The following is a 22,144-nucleotide window of genomic DNA, read 5'->3' on the forward strand; positions in this document are numbered from 1 at the left end:
TGTATGAAAAAAAAATTTTTCACTTTTTTTGATATTCCGTAAAAAAAAAACCCCCCCCCCCCCAAAAAAAAAAAAATAATAATTAAATAAAAAAATACACTGCAGTTTGATTTACAAAGTGCTAAACGGCTTTCTGGACTTTGCCGATGGATACATTGTATTGTTTAACGGTTCAGTCAGTTTTCTGTCCTTACGGAGGTGGGAGTAGAAATATGTGAAGGCGGTGAGGGTGTGCTGTGTGTCTGCAATCAGGCAAGGACGGGGCACGGCATGGCTTATCAACAGCCAACACACATACAAACAAACTTGACTCATGACATTCTTGAGCAACAGAAATGACAAACCTCAAGTGAAGTGTGTGGGATGTATGAAAAAAAAAAGAGAGAGAAAACAGAGTTGATTAGATGTCCATGTGGGAGACAATGGCTGAGGGTTACTACAGATCTATTCAGAGAGAGAGAGAGAGATCCAGATGATGACAGATGTAGTTACAAGAAATCTGTTGAGAAACTGAGAGGAACATTCGGGATGATGAAAACAGTTACTGAACGTCTATTGGGAGTCCCTGATCTGTTGCTATCGGAGGGAAACAACTGGAGCTGAACGGCTGATGATAGCCCATCGCAAACCGGTCCAACTTCATGGAGAGAGTCCTGCAGAGATCCAAACTGGGTCTTTTAAGGATCCGTTTAAGTGGTTCCCTTTGGCTGTGCACAAGAGGAATACGTTTCAAAAACAACATGTGGGTTCACCGATTTCAATTCATCAGAAATTCCCTGGAATCAACACTGATTTAAGTAAAAAAAAAAAAAAAACTGGCTCAAGTGGACACAACTTTATCTTTAAGCTTTTAATAAGGAAATGTTGAGTGTTTTTTTTTTGCTGTGCTGTGATCCGTTAACCCTTCTTTTGTTGCGACGTAAGAGATGTTCACACAAGTGTTGTCGATCCAAGTCGAGTCTAAAGTCTTAAAGGCACAAGTCTAAGCCGAGTTTGAAGTCTGAGGCTCCGACTTTTAATCACCGTCTCTGAGCCATGACACACTATGTTACGTAATTTCTTTAAAGAATTCTTTTCGTGGCACTAACTGGACCGATCCAGGCTCAGAACAACTGGGAAACCAGAACTGTGTGAAGATCAGAGGAGGAGACATTTTCACACACTGGGAAAGTCTTTTGGATTGCAGAGTTCTAGATTTGCTGCCCGAGCCTGACCTGAAGTCAGGCCCAAGTTGTTATTTGCTTGATCCGCGAGTCGGGCCTGGGAGCTTAATATGCCTGAAAGTCACGGTGAGGCTTTCAACCCAAAGAAGAGCGCACCGAGTCTCAGACATGGCGGTGGAAGCCTCCAGAGTCCTGATGGCTGATGAGTAAAACCTGAACACAACCTAGAGTTCCCACAGGATGATGATCCCGAACTCTATGGTAAAATCACAAATATAAAAACCAACAAACGTGCTCTGAAAAAAAACAACCCAAAAAACATTCTTTTTCCATAAAATTCCTGTTTTCTTTTGACGGGGCAAAGCGGACGAATTGAAGCAAAGACGAACCGACTGAAGCGATGGCAAAAAATGATTTAGGTGAAAACCTAACATTAAAAAACAAAACCAACAGAGGCGCAGCATTAGCAGCAACAAACAGCATTGAGATGACCTCATACCGGCTGTCAGGTCACCTGCTTCAGTGTAAGCAGCACGTGTGTGTGCCAGAGAAATCAGGCCACAAAGACTTTGATCAGACCCTTTGCTTTATTTCCTTATCTTTATAATAAAACTGACACTAACAAGCGCTTTGACAAGTCAATGCATCAGACACTGAGAGATGAAGGTCACTTCCTGCTTTCACCTTTCTGAGTCTTTTTTTTTTTTTGCCTTTTTATTATCTTTGCATGACTTTGGCTTTGCAGGTGCAAACTGCATAGTCTTTGAAACTGAACAGAGAAATGTGTGTTTCCACTAACTCCAACTAACTCCAACTCAAACTGGACTTTTTTTTTGAACACATGAGCATTACATTTTTTCTCATCCCTTCAAAATGTTTTGTTTATTTTGCTTTACCCTTGGTGAAGATATATTTTTTCCATCTACTGCAAATTTACCAATTTGCATACAAGGGATGTAAATTGGTACTTTGCACAAAAAATAAGCCTTTATCCAAGTCAGTTTGCTGCTTCGTGAATAATATCCTGACAAAGTTCCTATTTGCATTCACATGATGGGAAAAAATATAAAACGTTTGTTTTTATTTCTAATAAAAAGACAAAGGGAGACTTTTACGACACTGGAATTAAAGGGGCTAAAAAGTTTCAGAAATTTTGTAAATATTTGTTACACATGACTAGGCCTGTCACAATAAGCAATAAATCAATTAATTGCACGATAAATAAAATAAAATAAAACAAACTCAATGATTTCCATTGATTGAGTCTGACTGGATGAAAAACTGATGCTTTGGTCTCAACTAAGGAGAATTTAGTTTACAGAGACTTCATCATTTACCAGCTGCTTCTGCTGTTTGTGTTTATTTGTTTTGGATATTTCAAATTTCTTCCAGTTCCAGTGTTAAATATTTATTAGAATTAAAAGTCTATTGATCGTTGAGAATGTGTTCTTGCATTATTATAACATAGTAATACTTGAAAATGGTCTCAAAACAACGATAATATCGTTTATTGCAATAACTTGCGTGACAATTTATCGCACAGCAAAATTTGGCATTGTGACAGGCCTAAACAAGAATGGAAGTTAACAACGGTGAATATTTTTATTGATACATTTTTTGAGACAATAAACATGCAAAGATTTTAATGATAAAACAGCTTTACACAAAAAATAACATTCAGTAGAATCAATGTTTCTGCTAATTGTTTAACCGTCCCAACCTCAAGTCATGTTCATCTGAAAAAAAATTAATTTGTATATATTTTGGGGATCGTAGGGGTAAACTTTTGGTTGTTCCCTTGCAAAAGAAAAAGAAAAAAAACAGGAATAAAAAAAAAAAACTTACTGTAAAACAGAGATTTAAAAGGTCAAAAATGTTGAACTTTTATTACTATTGTTGGGCCCTGAAGCTTTTGATTTTTTTTTAAAATTGAAAAGTTAGAATTGCTATTGTAAACCTAAAGAAGCCTTTTTAGCACCAAATGGACACGTGTGAAGAGACGCCCAGCGGCTCACGACCAACTGTCTCATGCAGATTGCATGAAAATTTAAATTCAAAGATAGATAAAAAATTTCATCAACTACAACATTGCTTTTTCAACAAGAAGCTTAAGGCATTAAACAAAATACATTTTGTGAATTTAGTTTTGATTTTCATTTCAGTCTTAATATTTAAGCCGTCCACTATCAAACAGCAAAGTATTTACCGAGCTCAGTCTCCAGACAAGGATCTGCTTGTCTTTACCTTAAAACAGTCACTAAAGCCAAATACGGAGTCAAGAATAGCGAAGCCATGACACACCAGCTCCAGTCAGTTTGTAGTCCAGGATCTCTCATCTGCAGCTGCATATTTGGGTGGCATGTTTGATTTAGCACAGACTAGCTGGCCTGAGGAAACGGGATTGCGCTGTGTCTCACTGTAACAGTGGCACGGATTATTTGTACACACATGGCCGAATGCACACACACAAGAACAGAGTAAGACTCGTGCGTGTGTGGGGGCGAGCGCGCACACACACACACACACACACACATGCATGGAAGTGGTACTTTTAGATGACACAAATGTAAACTGAAAAGGAGCCTGAGCTTTGCCATGAAAGCCTGAGAAGTGTTCAGGGTTCACCTTTAGTCAAGCCAGTACGCAGCAGAGCGAGTGTTTGTGACGCACCGAGGAGCAAAAGGTGAAGAAAACTTTTACAGACAGACGTGTGACCTGAAAACAACTGGAAAGCAACTCAAATGTTTCCTTTCTTAATGCTAATACGCTCCAGGAAAGTTTAAAAAGCATCAGCTTAGAAAATGATGATATGCTATAACGACTAACTCAGAAAAGATGCAGAACAGAAAAATGGCCTCAGCAACAGACTTAAGATCAGACTACAGCCGAAACGATTACAGATGAATTGATTACAGAAATAATTGTCAACTAATTTAGTAATCATTGACTCATTTAATCTTGTAGTATAATGTATTTCTAATATCAAATAAAAAAGACTGAAGTAGTTCAGTGAGAAATCTGCAGAATGTGCCAGTTTTTATATCCAATTAATTGTCAAAGCAAGAAGAATCGGTTTCTAAAATAATCGTTAGTTGCAGCCATGTACTGGACATGGTGAGCCAACACAAAGTCTTGGATAAATCTCTTGCACAACAATTAATGACGAATAATTAATTAATAATCGATGCACTGTATTTCCAAAACAACGGATGAGCATTTATTTGGATGCTCATCCGTTGAAATAATTCATTCAATGCTCCCTACTATCCTCAAACAATTCTGAGAAAATGGGCTTGTTCTCAGGAGGACTTTTACTTAAATCATGTCACCCCACAAGGGGAGCAGCTGTGCATCAACTCCAGTCATTTAATGTCTTCACAACTTCATACTTCAGTCACTTGTGGTATTGTAACAAAGTGGAAGTGATTTGAAACAACTGCAACTAAGCCTCAAAGTGATCAGCTGGTGATGAGAAGGATAATATGCACAAGGCAGCTACTTCCTGAAATCTGGAGATGCAGACCTAAAAACTTCATGTGGTCTTCAGATTAGTCAAAGACCAGTGTGGAGTGGGCTTCGTAGAGTGGGTTTCCACAGCCAAACGAACAGCTGCATTCAGGCCTTAAATCATCTGGTGCAGCACACGGTGTTGAAAGCAGTGGTGTAAAGCACACAGTAACCAGAGTCTAGAGCAATGGAGACATGATAAATCATGTCTCATTGCTTGATAATCCAGTGGTTCAATCTGGGTTTGGCAGCTGCCATCAGAGCAGCTTTTCACTGACGGCGTTTTCCTTTCATTCATATTTGTTGGGAGGTTGATGAGTGAGTGGTGTGACAACGCAGGACAAAGCAGAATCTACTATAATAAAGTGAGTTAAAAACAGTGGAATCTCACCAGCCGAGATATTGGCTGGTGACCGTAATCGGACTATTTTAATTTTAAAATCATCTGATGCCTTGAAATTGGGCCTCTGTCTCTTTAAGAAGCTCCTGTCCTTTCTGACACTCTGCCTTCAGTATGTCATCCCAACAATGCTTCTCCATCGCCATTTACAACCGTTCTTAGAAGCGTTGCAGTTTGTGTAACGAGCTCGGCAGATGTGCAGTTCCACCTGGTGTTTGCTAATTGCTGCTGCCGCTAGTCTGGAGGAGCTGAGTGGGGAAGGGGTGGCAGAGGGATGCTCTGTCAAGCTCTGCTGGAGACTTATCCTCCAAGGCTGAGGTTTGGGTAAACACCTTTCAGGAGCAAACGTTAAGAATGGCTGTCGCAGAAAATTCAAGGATTTCTCAAAAACGCATGAACGAGAAACCGTTCATGCGAGAAAGTTCGTCCCTGTTTTTTGGAACCACCTCAAAGCTGATACATGCTGGCCCAAGCTGGATATTGTGCACAAGCTCTTTGGTTGGCAGCAGACTGCATTCATTGATTGGCCCCGTCTCAAGTCCACAATGAGAACATAGTAGAGACGTAGGGGATGTAAGTTGATAATTTCATGATCAAACATTGATGTCCAGACCTTGAGGTGTGCGCTCTTCTGGTGGAAGAGCCCACACCTTCAACTGGACATTGCAACCCACCACAAAAATGTGCATCGAGAAATTTTGGGAAGATAGTCACCCAATGGTAGACGTTCAAAATGACATGACTGGAGCATCCACCACAGCTCCTGTACACTCATGGCTGCTCCACCATCCCAGCCAAGTTCCTGTTCATATTCACGCCCACATGGTGAGGAACACACGGTCAATGCAGACACACCCAACTTGGCTAGAACCAAGCGAAACACGAGCCGGCTAGACTGAGTCTTGACAATGGAGAAGGGGATTTACACAGCATTCTTTTCTCATTCTGAGAAGTTTTTCACTTTTTTGTACCAGTTAGCTTCCTAACAATGACCAAACTTTTGTACACAGTAATGATTTACACTAGGGGTCTCAAACTTAAGCACTGAGGGGCTGGTGTGTTTTAGATGCATTTCTTCTGCCTTATAACACGTGAATCAAATAATTTGGTGGTTAGAAGAACTCCCAAAAACACGACTGAATGCCATTTGGTTGAGGTGCATTGCACCAGGGATGGATCTAAACGGTACAGGACACCAGCTCATGAAGACGAGAGTCTGAGACCCAATGCTAACAAAAAGAAACTCCAGCCAAGCAAGATTAAAACATTTATGTTCCGTTAAAGTAAATGCATGTTTTAATCAATGCAGTCTTAAACAATTAGGCAACTCTGCAGTCCAAGAAGTTTTTTGCGATATGCATGTTGCGCATTGTCCAAAACAGTGGATTGGTTGTTGATCCTTGGAAGCACATGGGGAACTGAGCGACTAATAAAACAGGACTCAAAGCCTGAGATTGGATTCGTTCAGCCCACAGGGAGATCTGGAGCAAAGCTTTGACTAAAGACAGACGGACAAACAGCATAAAAACAGTGTTACACAACAGGCCGCGGATACAGATGTGGGTGACAGGTGGGAGACTGAGGCAACGAGAGAGACAGCAACAGTGAGGAAAAGCAAAGGGAAGGATGTGAAAATTCAAAGTGTTGCATGCACAAAAATGGGAGACAGACAATTTGTCACTAATCCCGCTAGATCATGTGGTGTTATGACTGAAACAGTGACTTTAGATTAAGAACAAAACTCCAGTCGGAAGTTGACGTTCACTCACAATGGAAATGAATCTCATTAATTTCAGGAATGTCATCGTTTCATTTGGGCTATTCTTAGTTTGGGCTGCAATGATTACACAGAATATGAAGATTTGAAATTATTATTGCACCTCGTCTCTCAATCTAACTGGCACAGTTAATTGGGTTAATTGTGATTAATTGACCATTAAAATAATCGCCAACTAACTTGGTAATCAGCTAATTATTAATTGGAGTATGCAGACTCTGTATAAGGCTATTTGCTGAAAGAACACAACTCTCAGAGCAGTAAATAAGCCAAAAAACTTTACAAAAAATACACACAACTTGCATTTAAATGTATGGATACACTTCCACTAATGTGGCTTTTTTTAATAGCACTGGAGCCGCCATCAGCCTTAATGTAAGCTTTCCAAAGCCATTTTTTTGTGTGCTTGGGATCGTTTTCTTTCTGGAAGACTCAAATGTTGCCATGTTTTGACCATCTGGCCCAAACAGTCTGCCTCAGCTGGAAGAAATGTCCTGTGAATGTTCAGGAACAAAACCAGGAACCAGCATGGAGTGGAAACTACAACAGCAACACCAGTGTGACTGTTCACTGTGAAAACAGCTTCACATGGCCATGAGCTGAGCGGGGGGCTCCCTGCTCGATGGAAACATGCAGCTCCCCCAGGTGGACAATCCAAATGTCCTGGAGAAAAGTGTCGCCTTGAACGGAACCAAACATTAGCTGGCAAGAGTTGGGACAGAGATTGAACTCCTGACAACCTGCATGTTTAAAGGCACCGATGTGAGTTTTTCAAACTCAAGAGAGCATCGTTTACTGCGATAATAATCGATTAATTTAGTGATCGATTAATCATTAACTGGCTTATGCTGACTCAAAAAAAAAAACACATTTGGTGGAAAAATACAACACACTCAGTAATTAAGGTAAAACTGTACAAAAAAAAATAAGATACAATATGTTTAAGCCAAAACTACTAGAGTGGTAAAGCTGCACCAGGTTCAGATTTACTAAAGCAATGATACAGTATTGTATTTTAAGGTATAAAATGTTTATTTTTTTATGTAAAAGAACAAAAAAAAAGAACTGAATTATTTGTTTATTTGTGTCATTTAATGCATTTCTAATATTGCGTTAAATGATACAAATAACCGCTTAAGTGGTTAAATGAAAGAATCGTCAGAATAATCGATAGATTAATCGATTACTAAAATAAGCGTCAGTTGAAGACCTAAAATAAATGATCAAAAAGAAATAATTCCCACAGTGAGTTGAACTTTTGAACAGTGTTCTGTACATTCAGAGCCGTAGGACGACTGGGGTTGGTTACGAACACAGTCCTGTTTTCTCACGTTCACCATTCCTGCTGAATACGTTCTTCAGTCTAACAGAAAGAAAACACTTCCACCATCCTCACATTTGCTAACATTAGTATGTTAACATATATGTATATATTTTAAAGCTACGTTCATTTTTTAAAGCGGTTACAGCTCCTCAAATCAGAATCAGCGTTCCAGCCTCACTTCTCTCTCTCTCCCTCTCTGAACAGGAAACCGCCACTCTGTGTTTCGGCGGAGTAACTAGATGCCATTCAATCTCCGCTTTTCTCTCCTACAACAAAAGCTGCTTGTCAATATCCCTCTCTTGTACTGTTTGCCAGCCTGGAAATAGAGAGTGATGGCACCATTTAGAGCCAAGAGTGAATACACTGTGACATAAGGTCCGACAATAGAGCAGACAGTTTCTTTTCACCAGTGACCTAAGATTAGACATCCCACCAGGAATTCCCTGCTGGAGAGATTAGTTTCTGTGATACAGGCTCGCTCCGTGTGTGTGTGTGTGTGTGTGTGTGTGTGTTTTGTGTTTTTGTGGCGTGTCTACATGAAACACTGGTGCAAATCTATGTTTTATACTTCACAACATGTTATTATAGATCATTTAGGCAGTCTCTGAAAGATGCCCTGTGGTTATTCAATTAATCTGATAAAAGAACGAACAAAAAAAGGTAAATCTGGGTTACAATTGTCAGAATTCAATAGATATATTCCAAATACCATGCAGACGGAGTTTCTTTAACAAAATATTAGTAAGTCATGATTTAGAAGTGTTGATAGCAATGTGAATTTCAAAATAAACGCAAAACAAATTAGAAATGCAGTCGCATTATTTACATATAAATCCATCATTTAGCATTTGATTATTTCATGTCCACATTCTTTATAAGTCGGCCTTTTAAGATGTAATGAACCTACAGTATTATATTTAAATATTTGTTTATCTAATTATCTTTTTTATGTGTAGCGGGTGTCATTAAATTATGCAATTAATAATCATTTACCACATTTCTACTCAACACGCTACACAATCTGTACTTATCTTGTTCAGTTTGATAGATCTGTTTATTTTGTTACAAGAAAATACATGTGTTTGCTGTGAATGCACTAACATAATTTCACTATTTAATTCATTGGCTTGAAATCAGGGAATGCACAACATCAGTTCATTTTATAAGTCAGCCTAATCAATCAAAGTCACATTGTAGTAATGCTAATCGGTGGGAGGCGATTAACCAATCGGATTCCAGTGAGACTCAGCAACAGCTTAGTTTATTTTATGGTGGACAGCTATGAAGGAATTATGAAATAATCACCAAATATAATATTTACAGACATGATTTCTTTCTGTATTTACAGGTGAGGAACTACATTTTGAAGAACGCAACAACCAAAATGTCTCTGATTGTGAAAATCAGTGATTTAAGCTAAAATTATAAGCTCTATTAAGACCTGTTGTACCTTTTTTTTTTTTTTAAACTGGGGTTTACGTACTGACTTTTTTAAAGGAGACGTGGGAAAAAGAGCTAGCCATGGAGATCAGCAACGAGGCTTGGAGTGAAGCTTGGGAAAATGCTAAATATTTGAGTGTTTGTAATAAGGTAAAAGCTACTCAACTTAAAATGTCACATCGTGGCCACATACCACCCCGTCTATGTCGCCGATTTAATCCAGACCTTTCTCCGCTTTGCCCCAAACGTAGAATAGAGGTGGGTAAATCTAACTCACTGTCTTTGTAGGAAAATTCAACAGTTCTGGTTCAGTATACAGGAAGAGTTGGACAAGATCTTTTTCCATTAGCACCGAGTGTAATCCAATGTATATGTTACTGGGATTCTTCAGAAGAGCTGTGGAGAAACACCTGTACAGGACGCTGACACTCTGTCAGCGTCCTGTACAGGAAATGTCTGAGCTGGATAACAGATAAGGCTCCATCCAAAACACAATGGCAACAAACTGTCCTTGAATTTGTGTTGTTGGACTTTCTAACTAGTAAATTACACAACAGAGAAAATGTGTTTCATAATATTTAGGACTCCTTTGTACTGTATACTGGTCTGGATATTTCTGCTATTTTTTTCCACACAGCCTTACATAATATATTGCAATAATGTGTCTTCATTTCTTTACTTTTTTGTGTGTCTGAGCCGGGGTGATGTTAATGTTGATGTGACTGTACGTTTGCTTGTTTTATCTGTATTAAAATACAGAAATAACCAATGGAAAAAAACAACACTAACATAACGACATGTGATTTTTACAGTATAATGACATTAAGGCGCCATAGCATCGAGGCAGCGCTGGTGAAAGCTACATGGCTAAAGATAACGGACTTGTCCCACTCAGAGCTGCAGCACAGTATTTCCTCAGAAAGGCTCCAACATGCTGTCGGGTTCAAACGAACATCACTCGGCCCAAACAGATTCATTTGTTCACGTGAATCATAAATCCTCACAGCACTGCGGGGTTTTCTGTGAAGTACCACAGGGTTCAGTCAGTTCTCTTTACTTCACATTTGATTCCGATTGGTAAAACCATCAGACAGCACGGGATGCATTTCCACTGTTTCGCTGATAAAACTCACCTATATTCAGAAATCCCACAGAATCCGATCTGGTAAGTAGACTACAGGTATGTCTGGAAGACATAAAAAACCCTAGATGTCTGAACACTTTCTGCTTTTAAATACAAACAAGACAGAAGTTGTCGTCTTTGGAGCCGATCTTCCGAGAAGCAGACCGGTTCACCGCACTGCGTACCGTTAAGCTGGCATCTGGTAACAAATGGAGAACCTTGGTGTCATCCTTGACCACGATTTATTTAAATCCCATATAAACCAGTTTTCTAGGACCTTCCTCTGTCACCGCTACAAAATGGTGAAAGTTAGAAATATCTTGTCCTGCAGCAAAATCAGTCAACACATCTGTTACTTTAACCTGAACTATTGTAGAATAATGTACTTAAAAACTCGGATGGAAATTAAAAACGGAGATCATTGCTGTTCTTCACTGGCTCCCTGTTGAATCCACAATACTCCTGGTCACATATAAATCCCTTAATAATCAAGATTTGGTTGTTCCATGTGTTCCTATAACAGAGCGCCTCACTCTCAGTCTGCAGGACTGGTTCCTAGAGTGGGAGGCTGGTCCTTTAGTTATCAGGCTCCTCTTCTGTAGAACTAAGGCCCAGTTTTAGACACCCTGTCTGCTTTTCAAGACCAAACTTTAAACTGTCGTTTTACATAAAGCTCAAAGTTAGAGCGATTAGCTTGGGGCTAATCTGTGTTGCTGTGTTTCTCTCCTAGAGGAGGCGTCTAAATGACCGACTGCTGCCAGTGACTTTCCTCTTTCATTGACATAGAAAGTACTCCTGGATCAGCGCTTCTCTGCGTGTGAACGTTTCGTCTTCTGAAACCGACCCAGGTGCCTGCAGCAGATGGAGGTTCTGTCTTCCTGTTAGAGGGGATTTCTCCTCCCCGCTGTTTCTACATGCATGCTCAGTATGAGGGATCTCTGCAAAGTTAAGGACTCAATGCGACTGACTGTTGCTCCAACTGAGGAGGATCGATGGCTGTTATAGCGACTCGATACAATCTGACGGGTTTCCATACTCTTTGACCAATCCGAGTGATAAAATGAACTTTTTTGCATTGCTTAGTAGCTGAAATTGAGTTTGATTATGCATGTAATTGACTCTAGATCCATCAGAACGACCAAACTTACGACATGTATGTAGAAATTGGACGTTTTTCCTAAAGTAAGGTAAGGCAAATTTTATTTATATTGCACATTTTCAGCAACAAGACAGTTCAAAGTGCTCTACGTGAATTAGGAACAAAATCACAAAAGAAAAACAGAAAGAACGCCACAATTTATAAACTAATAGGAGTTAATCTGGATAAACTAACAGAAAAGAAAAGTAAGATTTGCCATTTTAATCTAATTGCAATGCTTTAAACCCCTTAACTATCAAGAGGACAACATGTTTTTGAGGTGACAGTTAAGAGGTTAATTAATTATTTCATGTATTTACTTGTTAATTACATTTTGCTATACAATGTACACAACCTGCTGCATTTTTTTGTTGTTGTTTTATTCCATTTTTATGTGATTTTCAGTGAAATAAAAACTCAAAATAGAAATCTAGATGACATACAAGCACCTGTCGCTTGACTGTGGTTACCCAATCAGAAGAGTCTGACAGATTTCAAGCCTGCATAAATGCCAGACGTCTGTCTGTTTGCCGTCTCTCTCTGGGCTCTGCAGCCTTCCACAGAAGTTCGCGGACGCAGCGCGACGAGCACTCGCGCAGTCTACTGAAGCCCACCGCAATAACCCGTCTAAGAACAGTAAATCCAGCCGGCCCTCACCTCATCGACGGCAAAATCTCAGCTCACGCCGCCCAGCAGCGGCGTCAGAACACAAACACAACCAGAGCGCGAGCCAAAGAGAGAGCTAAAACAAAATCCACGAGAGGGCCACGACCTTGTCTGCATCTAAACAAGCTTATCAAACACACCAGCTTTCTGACAGTCACACATCTAAGCCCTCTCTCCAAATGTAATTTTATCTGGTGATCCTTGAGCTGTCGGCATCCATTTATGTTGTTATTATGCACATTGCAAACAGTCGTCTGCAGCGAGGGTTTCAAAATCCATTTGTTACATCTGAAGATTAACGGTCCTAATCTCGGTGGCACAAGCATGCATGATTCAAAAATACGTCTGCAGAGCCGTGCCCCAGAATGTCAAGACCACACAGATCCCTCCGCAAAACCTCCGTTTGGTGTAATTAGGATTTTAAATGAAGAGGGTGATCCACGTTCCCTAAATACATCTGCTGAAAGCTCCTAATATAGAGCATGTGATTTATTTTCAGATACTAGGAAATGTGGAGTATCACCCAGAACGTTTAAAAATAAAACCTGCCTACACTTCAGGTGCTCCAATCTGAGAGTTATATTCTGATCTCTGCTTAATTTTGACTGGATTAAGGGGTCGGATAACATCGTTCAGCTCCGTCTAATCATGCACTGACCCCGGCCAGACCTGATCAGTGCACACACTAGGTTCAAGTGCTTTTTTTGTGATGACATCGCAACGCAAAAACAACTCTGAAGATGATCTTATGTATCTGTCAGCTGGCTTGGCATTTTAAGTGAGTTCATTCTGCAACCTGGTGAAGAAATCAGAGGTAAGCAGTCACTTACCTTTCAGTTTCTCAATTGCACTCTGCCCTGCTCTCTCGGCCACCTGCCCGTCCTCCCTCTGGTAGCGGTCGTCCAGGAACTGGGCAGTAGCTTCGGACAGATGAACCTTCCCCGCCATGCCCAGCTGCTCCATCAAGTTCGCCAGATTGACGTCGTTCGACCACACGTCAAACTTGAACCTCTTCATACCCAGGATCCCGCACAGCACGGTGCCCGTGTGGACGCCAACCCGCATGTTGACCGTCTCGCACGTCTCCTGGCAGAACTGCTCGATGGCCTGGATCATGCCCAGTCCCATCTCGACACAGCAGTATGCGTGGTCCGGTCTGGGATCGGGACACCCTGCCACGCAGTAGTAGCAGTCTCCTAGCGTGCTGATCTTCTCGCAGCAGGTCAATTCACAGAGTCTGTCAAAACGACCAAACAGGTCATTGAGGAGGCCCACCAGGGCCGGCGCCTTCTTGTTGGCAGACATTTTTGTGAAGCCCACAATGTCGGCAAAGAGGATGCTGACAGGCTCCATGCGTGTCATGTTAAAGGGCCTGAATATTATCTGTCCTCGGGGTATCGAGGTCTTTTTACGTCTGTGATTGCTATGAGGGTTATTCTTTGAACTTATAACACTTTGGCTTTGTAGAGCTCCTCCGCTCCCGCCGCTGCCCACTGCCACAGCCGAGGCAGAGCAGGCGCCGGAGGAATACCTCTTTCCCGAATTCTCACCGCCACCCTCATCGTCGCCTTGCTTCATCAGCTCGTCTGCAACTCGTCTCGGCATGACCGAGTGGATCATCCTTTCCTTCAAGGCCTTCTCCACCTCCAAGTCTTTGCCATGCATTATGGCTTGGCCCACTTTAAGAAAGGTGCTGCGGGATCTCACCTCGGACATGACAAAAAGATGAATGCCAATGACGTGCGCGCACAGGTGGAGTAGACCCTTGCCCGGGCCAAGCCAGAGGAGCGTGTTTTGCAAACTTGACACCTGTCCAGTGGCTTCATAATTCCTCTGAAGCAATGGCAGCCATCCTAACGCTTCAAATAAGACAGAATACAGGAGGCCCAGCATCACTGAGGCATACAGACGGACATGGAGGACGCTGTATACCAATAGCAGGACCTCGATGCAGAGGGAAAAGGTGCCAACGGGGGAGATGCAGGACATCCGAGGCGGAATCTCTTTGTTCAGAGAGGTGTACGATGCGTTCGCTTTGGCAGCCCAGTCATAGGTAGCAGTTTGCATCTGTGAAGCCAAAGTGATGGCAAATGTAAGGACTATTAGCAGCAGGGAGGTCTGGTTGTACAGCCACATGTAGGGCTTGGTGAAGGTGAACAAAAACAAAAGCACCAGCAAGGCCAGAAAGGAGGCAGTGGGGGCGAGGAAGGTCACAGGATGACAGCGGTCACTGTTCACCCCAAAGTACACCCCCCAGAGTAGGGAAGCCACTGCCAGGTAGAAGAGGACATAGCGGAATCGCCTCTGCTTCTGTGGAAAACACCTTTCCTGGCAGGCATCCTCCAGGACGGAGGAGTCAAACTTGGGGTCCCAGCACTGGGCGGCGGAGCGTTCAAACAGCGGAGGGGCCTTCTTCTGCACATGGGAAGTGTAAGTTATGACGGGTCTGGAGTCTGCTGAGCTGCAGCTGGAGGAGATGCTGTACTTGTGGAGGGCAGGTTTCACTTTACTGGCACCCCCTCCTCCTCCACCGCCTCCTCCCACTCCTCCTTCACTCTTTGCAACCCGAAGTGGTTCATGATGCTGTTGCTGCTGCATCCGGGTGGAATTATTGGCAATCCGCACCGTGATGGCGCCATCACCCCTGGCTGAGTCGCAGCTCACCTCCGTGCCGTGCATAAGAAGCTGCCTGTGATGTTGCAGAGTGGCCATGTTGACTAGTGCTGACGAGCGGAGGCGATGGGAGATGGGAGTGGGGTAAGCGGGGGTAGAGGCGGTGGGAGGGGGAGGGGGGCGGTCACTGAGGTGTTGAATCAATCAGTAATTTACTCTGGTGCCGCCGAGTCAAATCAGGGAAGGTGGAGGAGGACAGACACTGACACGGGAGGCAGAACAAGAAAAAAAAGAAAAAAGGTTTTTGTCGGAAAATTAACACTGAAGGAGGAGTGGGAGGGGGGAAAGGGGGGGACAAACGAGTCGGCTACGCGCAGTCACTCACATTAAGACGCTCACAGAACACCATTATCCGAGCCGCAGCTTCGCCTTTGCGTCAGTACTCGCGTTGCACGCATCCCTCTCCACAGAGGCTGTCCGGTGTGCTCTCCAGCTGCGGTGCAAACAATCTCATCATCCCGTCTCCTGCCTCCTGGACTCGGCATCCTTCTCGGCAAGCTGCTGCTGCTGGTAGCGGTGCAACAGATTCCTCTTCTTCAAATGTGCACGACTGGCGATTATCAGCCACTGAATGTGCGCAATTGGAAAGTTTCTCCCATCGTTGCTTAACTAGGTTGTTTGAATGAGGAATAATAATAATAATGATGATAATAATAATAGCCGTCAACAGTTGGTTACAAAGGTTGTACTATTCTGCATAACTCCACTATTTATGCTCCTTTTTCCACGAATAAAATACTACATGTACGAGCAGCAACCGGTGCTACGAAGAAAAAATATATATAAAATTGCACTTATTTGAAAAATACAGACGCATAATAATAATAATAATTAATAGCTTATCAAAAGAGAACGTCGACCTTAAACGGACGTAAAGTCTTAAAGCAGTTAATTAAAAAGTGTGCGAGCTGTAATTACCTCCCACTGCATCCACTCTAATGAACGGCTCAGTGCGCGAAGGCTTTCCATTTCTCATTCCCAAGATTCCCCTGCCATCTTTATTGCAGCAGCCCCTCTCCATTTTATATTATTATTATTATTTATTTATATATTTATTTTTTGCAACAAAACGCGAGTTTTTTTTTTTTTTTTTTTGGGACACCCGACTCACAGAGGAGGCCCCTGACAGCCAGGCCTATTCCCACGGATGCAGCCCCGTCCTTTCCTGAACTCTCAGCTCCGGATCTCCTCTGTTTATTCCCTCCCCTCTTTCTCTCTCTCTCTTTCTCTCCGCTTTTCCCAAAGAGAGGGTCTCAGGGTCTGCCCCCTTCCTCCCCCCCTTTTCAAAGACGCATGATCCGCACTAGTAAAAGAAAGGGGGGAAAAATAACTCTCCATGCACTGCCCCGGTTCTTTTTCTTTTTTTTTCTTTTTTCTTTTAGCCTGTGTTCTGCCTCTGCTGGGAGTGTCTGCAACTTGTTGCGCGCAGTTGGCAAAACATACATGCAGCTACGGGGAACGGTTTCGCTTCGGACCAGGCTGGGCTATAAATAGTGACGATCAAAACTCTTGCAAATAACACCACCCCCGCTGCATGTAAAAACGGGAATACTGTTGTTTTTTTTCTTGAACTTCTTCCCAGAAGCACGAGGATTGCTTAGGCTAAAAATGTTATGGTAAAGCCTCCACCCCCCATCTCAAAGCCTCCCAACTCCCAAACTTTTCTTTCTCTTTCTCTCTCTCTCTCTCTCTCTCTTTCTTCCAGGCCGTATTTCCTGCGTTTGGAGCGGAGACCCAGTTAGGAGTCTCTGCTTATTTGGAGATGAGGCTGGATTTCCTCCTCTCGCATTCCCTTGGAGCAAAGACGGGAGAAAATCCACAGAGCGGCTCTCTGGCTCTTGGTGATCCTCGTTTGGATTATCCAGAAAGAAAGGGGGGGAAAAAAACACTCTCCTTATCTCCAGATCGCAAGCAACTCCTCAGGTCTGGGTAGCACTAGTTTTCGCTGGCATGCATGTGTCCAACAAACACAACGCTGTGCGCTCCGGCGGTGGTGCGTCCTCTTCCGTCCGTTCGGTGGCTGGTTGCCACCCTTTCACTCCCACCCCCCCCTCCACACCTCCGCCCCTCCCTGTCTTAGCTCTCGGACGTAGTTAGGGTCTGGATAAAAACAAAAAAGACAGACGGCTGTCTGTTTCTCCGTCTCGTCCGGGCGACAGAAAGCTCCTCACTCTTGTAACTGCCACCATCTTCACTGCAAGTGGGTCGGAAATCCTTCCCCAGCTGGTTGGCCAGACCAGGCAGTCTGCGAAGTTAACTGTGATCCTCAAGAGCACTACTTCCGGTTTGGGGGCCTATATATTAAAATAAAATAAATAAAATAAAATAAAATAAAAGACGACTTAGAATTAGTACATTTAGAGAAATAATATGTTTAACCGGTGGTATTCTACAGGTTCATCATGATTGAAATGTATTTTAGTAGTTCAGTCGTGGCGTTCTGTTCTTGAAAACGTCAATATTCAGTTTGTCAGAAAATTTGATGATTACGTCACACCAATGAAAAATTACCTCTAGGAGTGAAAAGTTATTTTGTGAGCATGACCAAGACAATCGTAAGAAAGACTCACAATTAAAAATATAGCATAGCTCAGATGTTAATACTACTAGTAAAAAATAAATAAATAATGTATTTGTTTCTCATTTCATTACAGTTTAGATTTTCTGCTTTTCAACATATTCTTAAGTGGATTTAGGTCTGAACATTCAATGAGCGATCCCAACTGATGAATATACTCATGACCTGGACCTTTCAACATGCAGACAGTCCGTATGTTGACTGGAGTTACACAATTAATAATTAATAATTAGCCATTGCTGAGATTTGGGGTTGTTGTGCTCACAAATGGACGATTACGCTCATGTATACGGAAATATGAAATGAAGCCAATAATGGTGGTGAGTATTGTAAATAAAACGGTTTAATGTTGAATGTTAATGTTAAATCTAGAGCTTGAATGTACAAGTTGCTTTAGTCCTAATCGGGTTAAAATGTAACTACAAGCCACGACAGACTCCGCCGTTTTAGCAACCAGTAAACAAAGGAACAAATGTCTGTAAAAGAAAAAAATAGTATAACCAACAACAACAACAACAAAAAGAAAATAAGCAAAGTAAACTGCGTTTACTATTTGACTTTCAAATCAATGTTAAAAAGCAACATGCTTTTAATTTGAAGGCCAAACTCAACTTCTGATCTCTATATGCTTCCCTTTGTTTGATTTGACATCTTGTTGTCAATATTACCTGTAAATGCAGTTTTGGGCATTTGGATCATTGGCTATCACCTTTTTTTTTTTCTTCTTTTTTTTTTAGTTCGTATCGCCCACATTGCATTAAGTGTCAGTGGCTACGAAAAAAAAAACGTCTCAGTTTTGTTTTTTTCTTACTTTTTAGTGAACACTGTTCTTTTCTATATCACAAAATGTCAGAAAAAAAAAAGTATCCTCAAACATAGAGAGACCGACAGGTTTGACATTTGTAGAACCTTGTAGGTCAGGATCTTTTCTGATCCTGATCTGGACCTCCATGTCATTTTTGGTCAAAAGTTATACTAATTAAACGAATAAACTACTCTTCTTTGGCCCTTAGTTAATTATTTCTACTGTTCCTCCTGGGTAAAGTGATTATATGAATTATTTGATTTTAAAAAAGAAAAAAAATTTGATGCAAATGTTTGCATTTATTGTGGATTTTTTTTTAACGTACACCAGCTCAAAAATGACCCATAGATGCCTACATATAGTATATACCTCTTGATGCTACATATATTCATACATTCATATGTATCTCATTTGTTGCAATGTCTCTTAGCAAGGTCAACCTCATCATTTACCTCATCTTGCAACTGAAGTTGATCTCAAACTTGTTGTAAGTATATGGAGCTCAACTGGGGTCATAAAGATGGTTAAAAAATAATAATAATAAAATTTGAAACTGGAAAACAAAAAATAAATGAAAGTTTAACTCCATACAGGCCTTCCTGGGCAGGTCACCAGTCCTTTCTGTTAATATATTATTCTAATTATATGTTACTGTCGAAGATGGAGTACAATTTGAATATCAATCTCAGGAGATGTGTGACCTTTACACATTGTTCTTGTGAGAGAGCTTGGCATGTGGGTGGTGAGCTGAGAGCTTACAAAGAGAGGACTGTTGTGGGATTTGATAAAGCCTGTCTGATAGGTCTGCTCTGAAACTGTGCTGAGAGCCTTGGAGAGCCGCGGCTCAGCTCATCAAACACAGACGACAAGAGCTCCAGTGTGTGCTTGAGGGTGTAAGTTTTATTCATAAATCCACAGGTGAAGTCATGTAAAGTCAAAAATGAGCCAGAAGGGAAATGAAGCTGGTTCGCAGACTGAAAAGAGGGCAAGAAAGAGCATTTCAGCTAGTTTGGTGTTATGATTAAGGCTGGGAACTCTTTACTCTTGGTACGGTGAAAACTACAGTTGCATCGCTGTGAGGGTTTTCTCTGCAGAGCAGCTGATTGTAGACTGGCTACCAAAAGAGAGACCGACTAATGAACAAGCCAATATCAGTTTTACCTGTTACTCTGCACTGTAGAGTAACAGCATCTTCGCCCAAAACGAAGATGCCAAACTCATTTTTGTTTTGGGCCAAATCAAGATCACGAATCCTCTTAAAGGGCTGGTTGTGCCAAATGTACTGATAAAACCTGTTCACAAACTGTAAAAAAAAAATCAATCAATTCTTAAGATTGAATAATATTGTTGAACATCTTTTCAGTCCCTCCAGGATTTCATGATTCTTTTTGTGATTTTTTGCAATGAAAACCAAAGTATTTGTGGCACTAATTTGGAAATATTTGCAATACTTGTGCTTATTTGTAACGGTAAATGCAGCTTTTTATTACTCGCTGTATGGATAGTGGACTATAATCTGGTATCAATTAAGACTGAGGTGGATGTTTAGTACAAGTAAGAAGGTTTTGACAATTTTTTTTTTTTTAGAAAAATCTGCAATAAACTTTCAATTATTAGTGCAACAAAGAACGCAGATTTGTTGATTTTGTGTGAATTTCCATATTTCTCAAGAAACTGGAGGGACTGATTGATATAATTTGGTAGTAAACAGATAAAAATTGCATCAATTTGACTGAAAACATAATATTTAAGGACACTTAATGTTTAGTTTAGATAGAGGGCCACATAAAAAGCTATGGCAGGTGGGTTTTGGCCCACGGGCCTCAAGTTTGACACATTTTATATTTTGGCTCATAATAATGCATCAAAAAGAAGAAATGAAGTTCCCATGAAATGTACTCACCACCTTGGATGTTTGACTCTTTTACTGCTGTGGCAAATCAGTCTCGATCAATGAAATGTAGCTTTTTTTGACACAAAAAAAAAGAATTTCAAAATGAAAACTGATTTCTACAAAAACAAAAGAAAAGAAAATTGGCTAAAAATATGTAGCATAAAATCGACAATTCTGCTAGCTTTTCTAAAGCTTGAATCAGTTTCAGCTCATGCAGATTTATCTTCAGAGAAAATTAAACTTTGACTCACTAAACTGCAGTGATCCAGAGATCATAACCAGCTCATCAAATATGTTCAGAACAGAGAGGGGACGTAAGAATGTGTAAATCCAGTGCAAATTTTGTTTATTTGCATAAACAGCTACATGCTACTTTTATCTTTTTTTTCTCCCTCTGCATAATATGTTATTTATTTCGAGATTTTACTTCCTGTTTGCTTGGCAAGGCAATCCCAAACTTATTTTCATTCTCTACCTTTGAAAATCGTTTGAGTCGACGCATTGAACCGAAGCGCCATCTGGTGTCAATTTTTAGTCACTGCAGCAGAAAATGACCGACAGCTATAAGGAATCAGCCTTTTTATTACCTCAATAATAGGAATATATTAGCATTCTGCTGTTACACAGTTACAGTCCTGTGAAAATAATTATTTGTTCTTTATTAAGACTTTATTAAGACATATTCACACATTAATGCCAAACCCTTTTTTATTATTTTTTATTAATCTCTAAAAAAAACACACACACTCCTGAAAATAACATTTTACTAGATGTCTAGATTTGTTGGTAAGAAAAAAAAGTTAGTATATCTTACCCCCTAAGAGTGTTAACCCCATCGGTGGAAACGTTTTCTCTTCTCGAAACACTTCTTGCTGCCATCTTTTTGTCTTTCACATCTGTCCGCTCCTCACTTTCAGCTTTTTGATGTTTGAAGGATTTCTTTTTTTTTTGTTCACTCTAGATTGAGTCACCTCACATTATTATCTCAGTGAGATCAACAACTGATCTTGAATCGTTCAAGAACTGGCTTTCCATTTTAATAACTTTCAGCCAGGCTAAGATGGATTTACTGGTATGATTGGATCATTCTTTGTTGCAGGGTCCAGTTCTGCTCCAGCTTAAATGGTTTTACAGCTGATGACACATTTTCCTCAAACATCCTCTGACACCATGGTAGAATCCATGATGGACTCCGTTATGGAGAACTGGTTTGGTGGTGCGTCAGCAAAATGTCCCCAAACTCTGAAACTTGGCCCTCTATTCTTCACAATTGACCTATGCCAAACCCTATCTTAGCCAATGCCTTCCTGAGCAATTCCACTCAATCCTGATTTATCTTCACTGCTCTGTCTGGGATTTCTGCCATTTAAGTGGATTTCTCCGGAAGAACAGCAGGAGAAGTTCAGGTTTGGTTCAGTTTCGATACCAGAACATTAGGCTTCAGTCAAAGGGATTTCACAAAGGAAACGGTGCTGCTGTTGTTTTTGTATCCTGGTTGTTTACTGGCACACAAAACAAGGACACTATTAGAGTAAATACTGATTAAGGACCCAACAGAGTGCATTTTAATGGAAAATGCCAATATGGTGCGCTGCAGAACTGAGGTGAAAATAAACAACAGCTCAAAGTTTTGAGGGGAAAAATACAGCTAGGAAA

General features: G+C 41.1%; 1 protein-coding gene and 1 long non-coding RNA gene across 3 annotated transcripts in view; one reads left to right on the forward strand and one right to left on the reverse strand.

The window, feature by feature from the left end:
- The window catches only part of LOC106945964 (adenylate cyclase 9), a 46,901-nt gene extending 31,606 nt beyond the window's left edge, over positions 1–15,295 (reverse strand). For both annotated transcript variants that reach the window (XM_015029991.1, XM_015029990.1), the window contains exon 1: positions 13,369–15,295. In XM_015029991.1, coding sequence (XP_014885477.1) covers positions 13,369–15,250 — 1,882 coding nt within the window. In that variant the 5' untranslated portion in view covers positions 15,251–15,295. The remainder of the gene's footprint in view (positions 1–13,368) is intronic.
- LOC106945966 (uncharacterized) lies at positions 15,216–17,084 on the forward strand. Its single transcript, XR_001424662.1, has 2 exons — positions 15,216–15,295; positions 16,917–17,084. It is a non-coding gene; the product is annotated as an uncharacterized LOC106945966 (long non-coding RNA).
- Positions 17,085–22,144: the final 5,060 nt, after the last annotated feature.

The sequence above is a fragment of the Poecilia latipinna genome, unplaced genomic scaffold (assembly GCF_001443285.1).
Source record: "Poecilia latipinna isolate Pla-1442-1.1 unplaced genomic scaffold, P_latipinna-1.0 Scaffold169, whole genome shotgun sequence".
Lineage (NCBI taxonomy): Eukaryota > Metazoa > Chordata > Actinopteri > Cyprinodontiformes > Poeciliidae > Poecilia > Poecilia latipinna.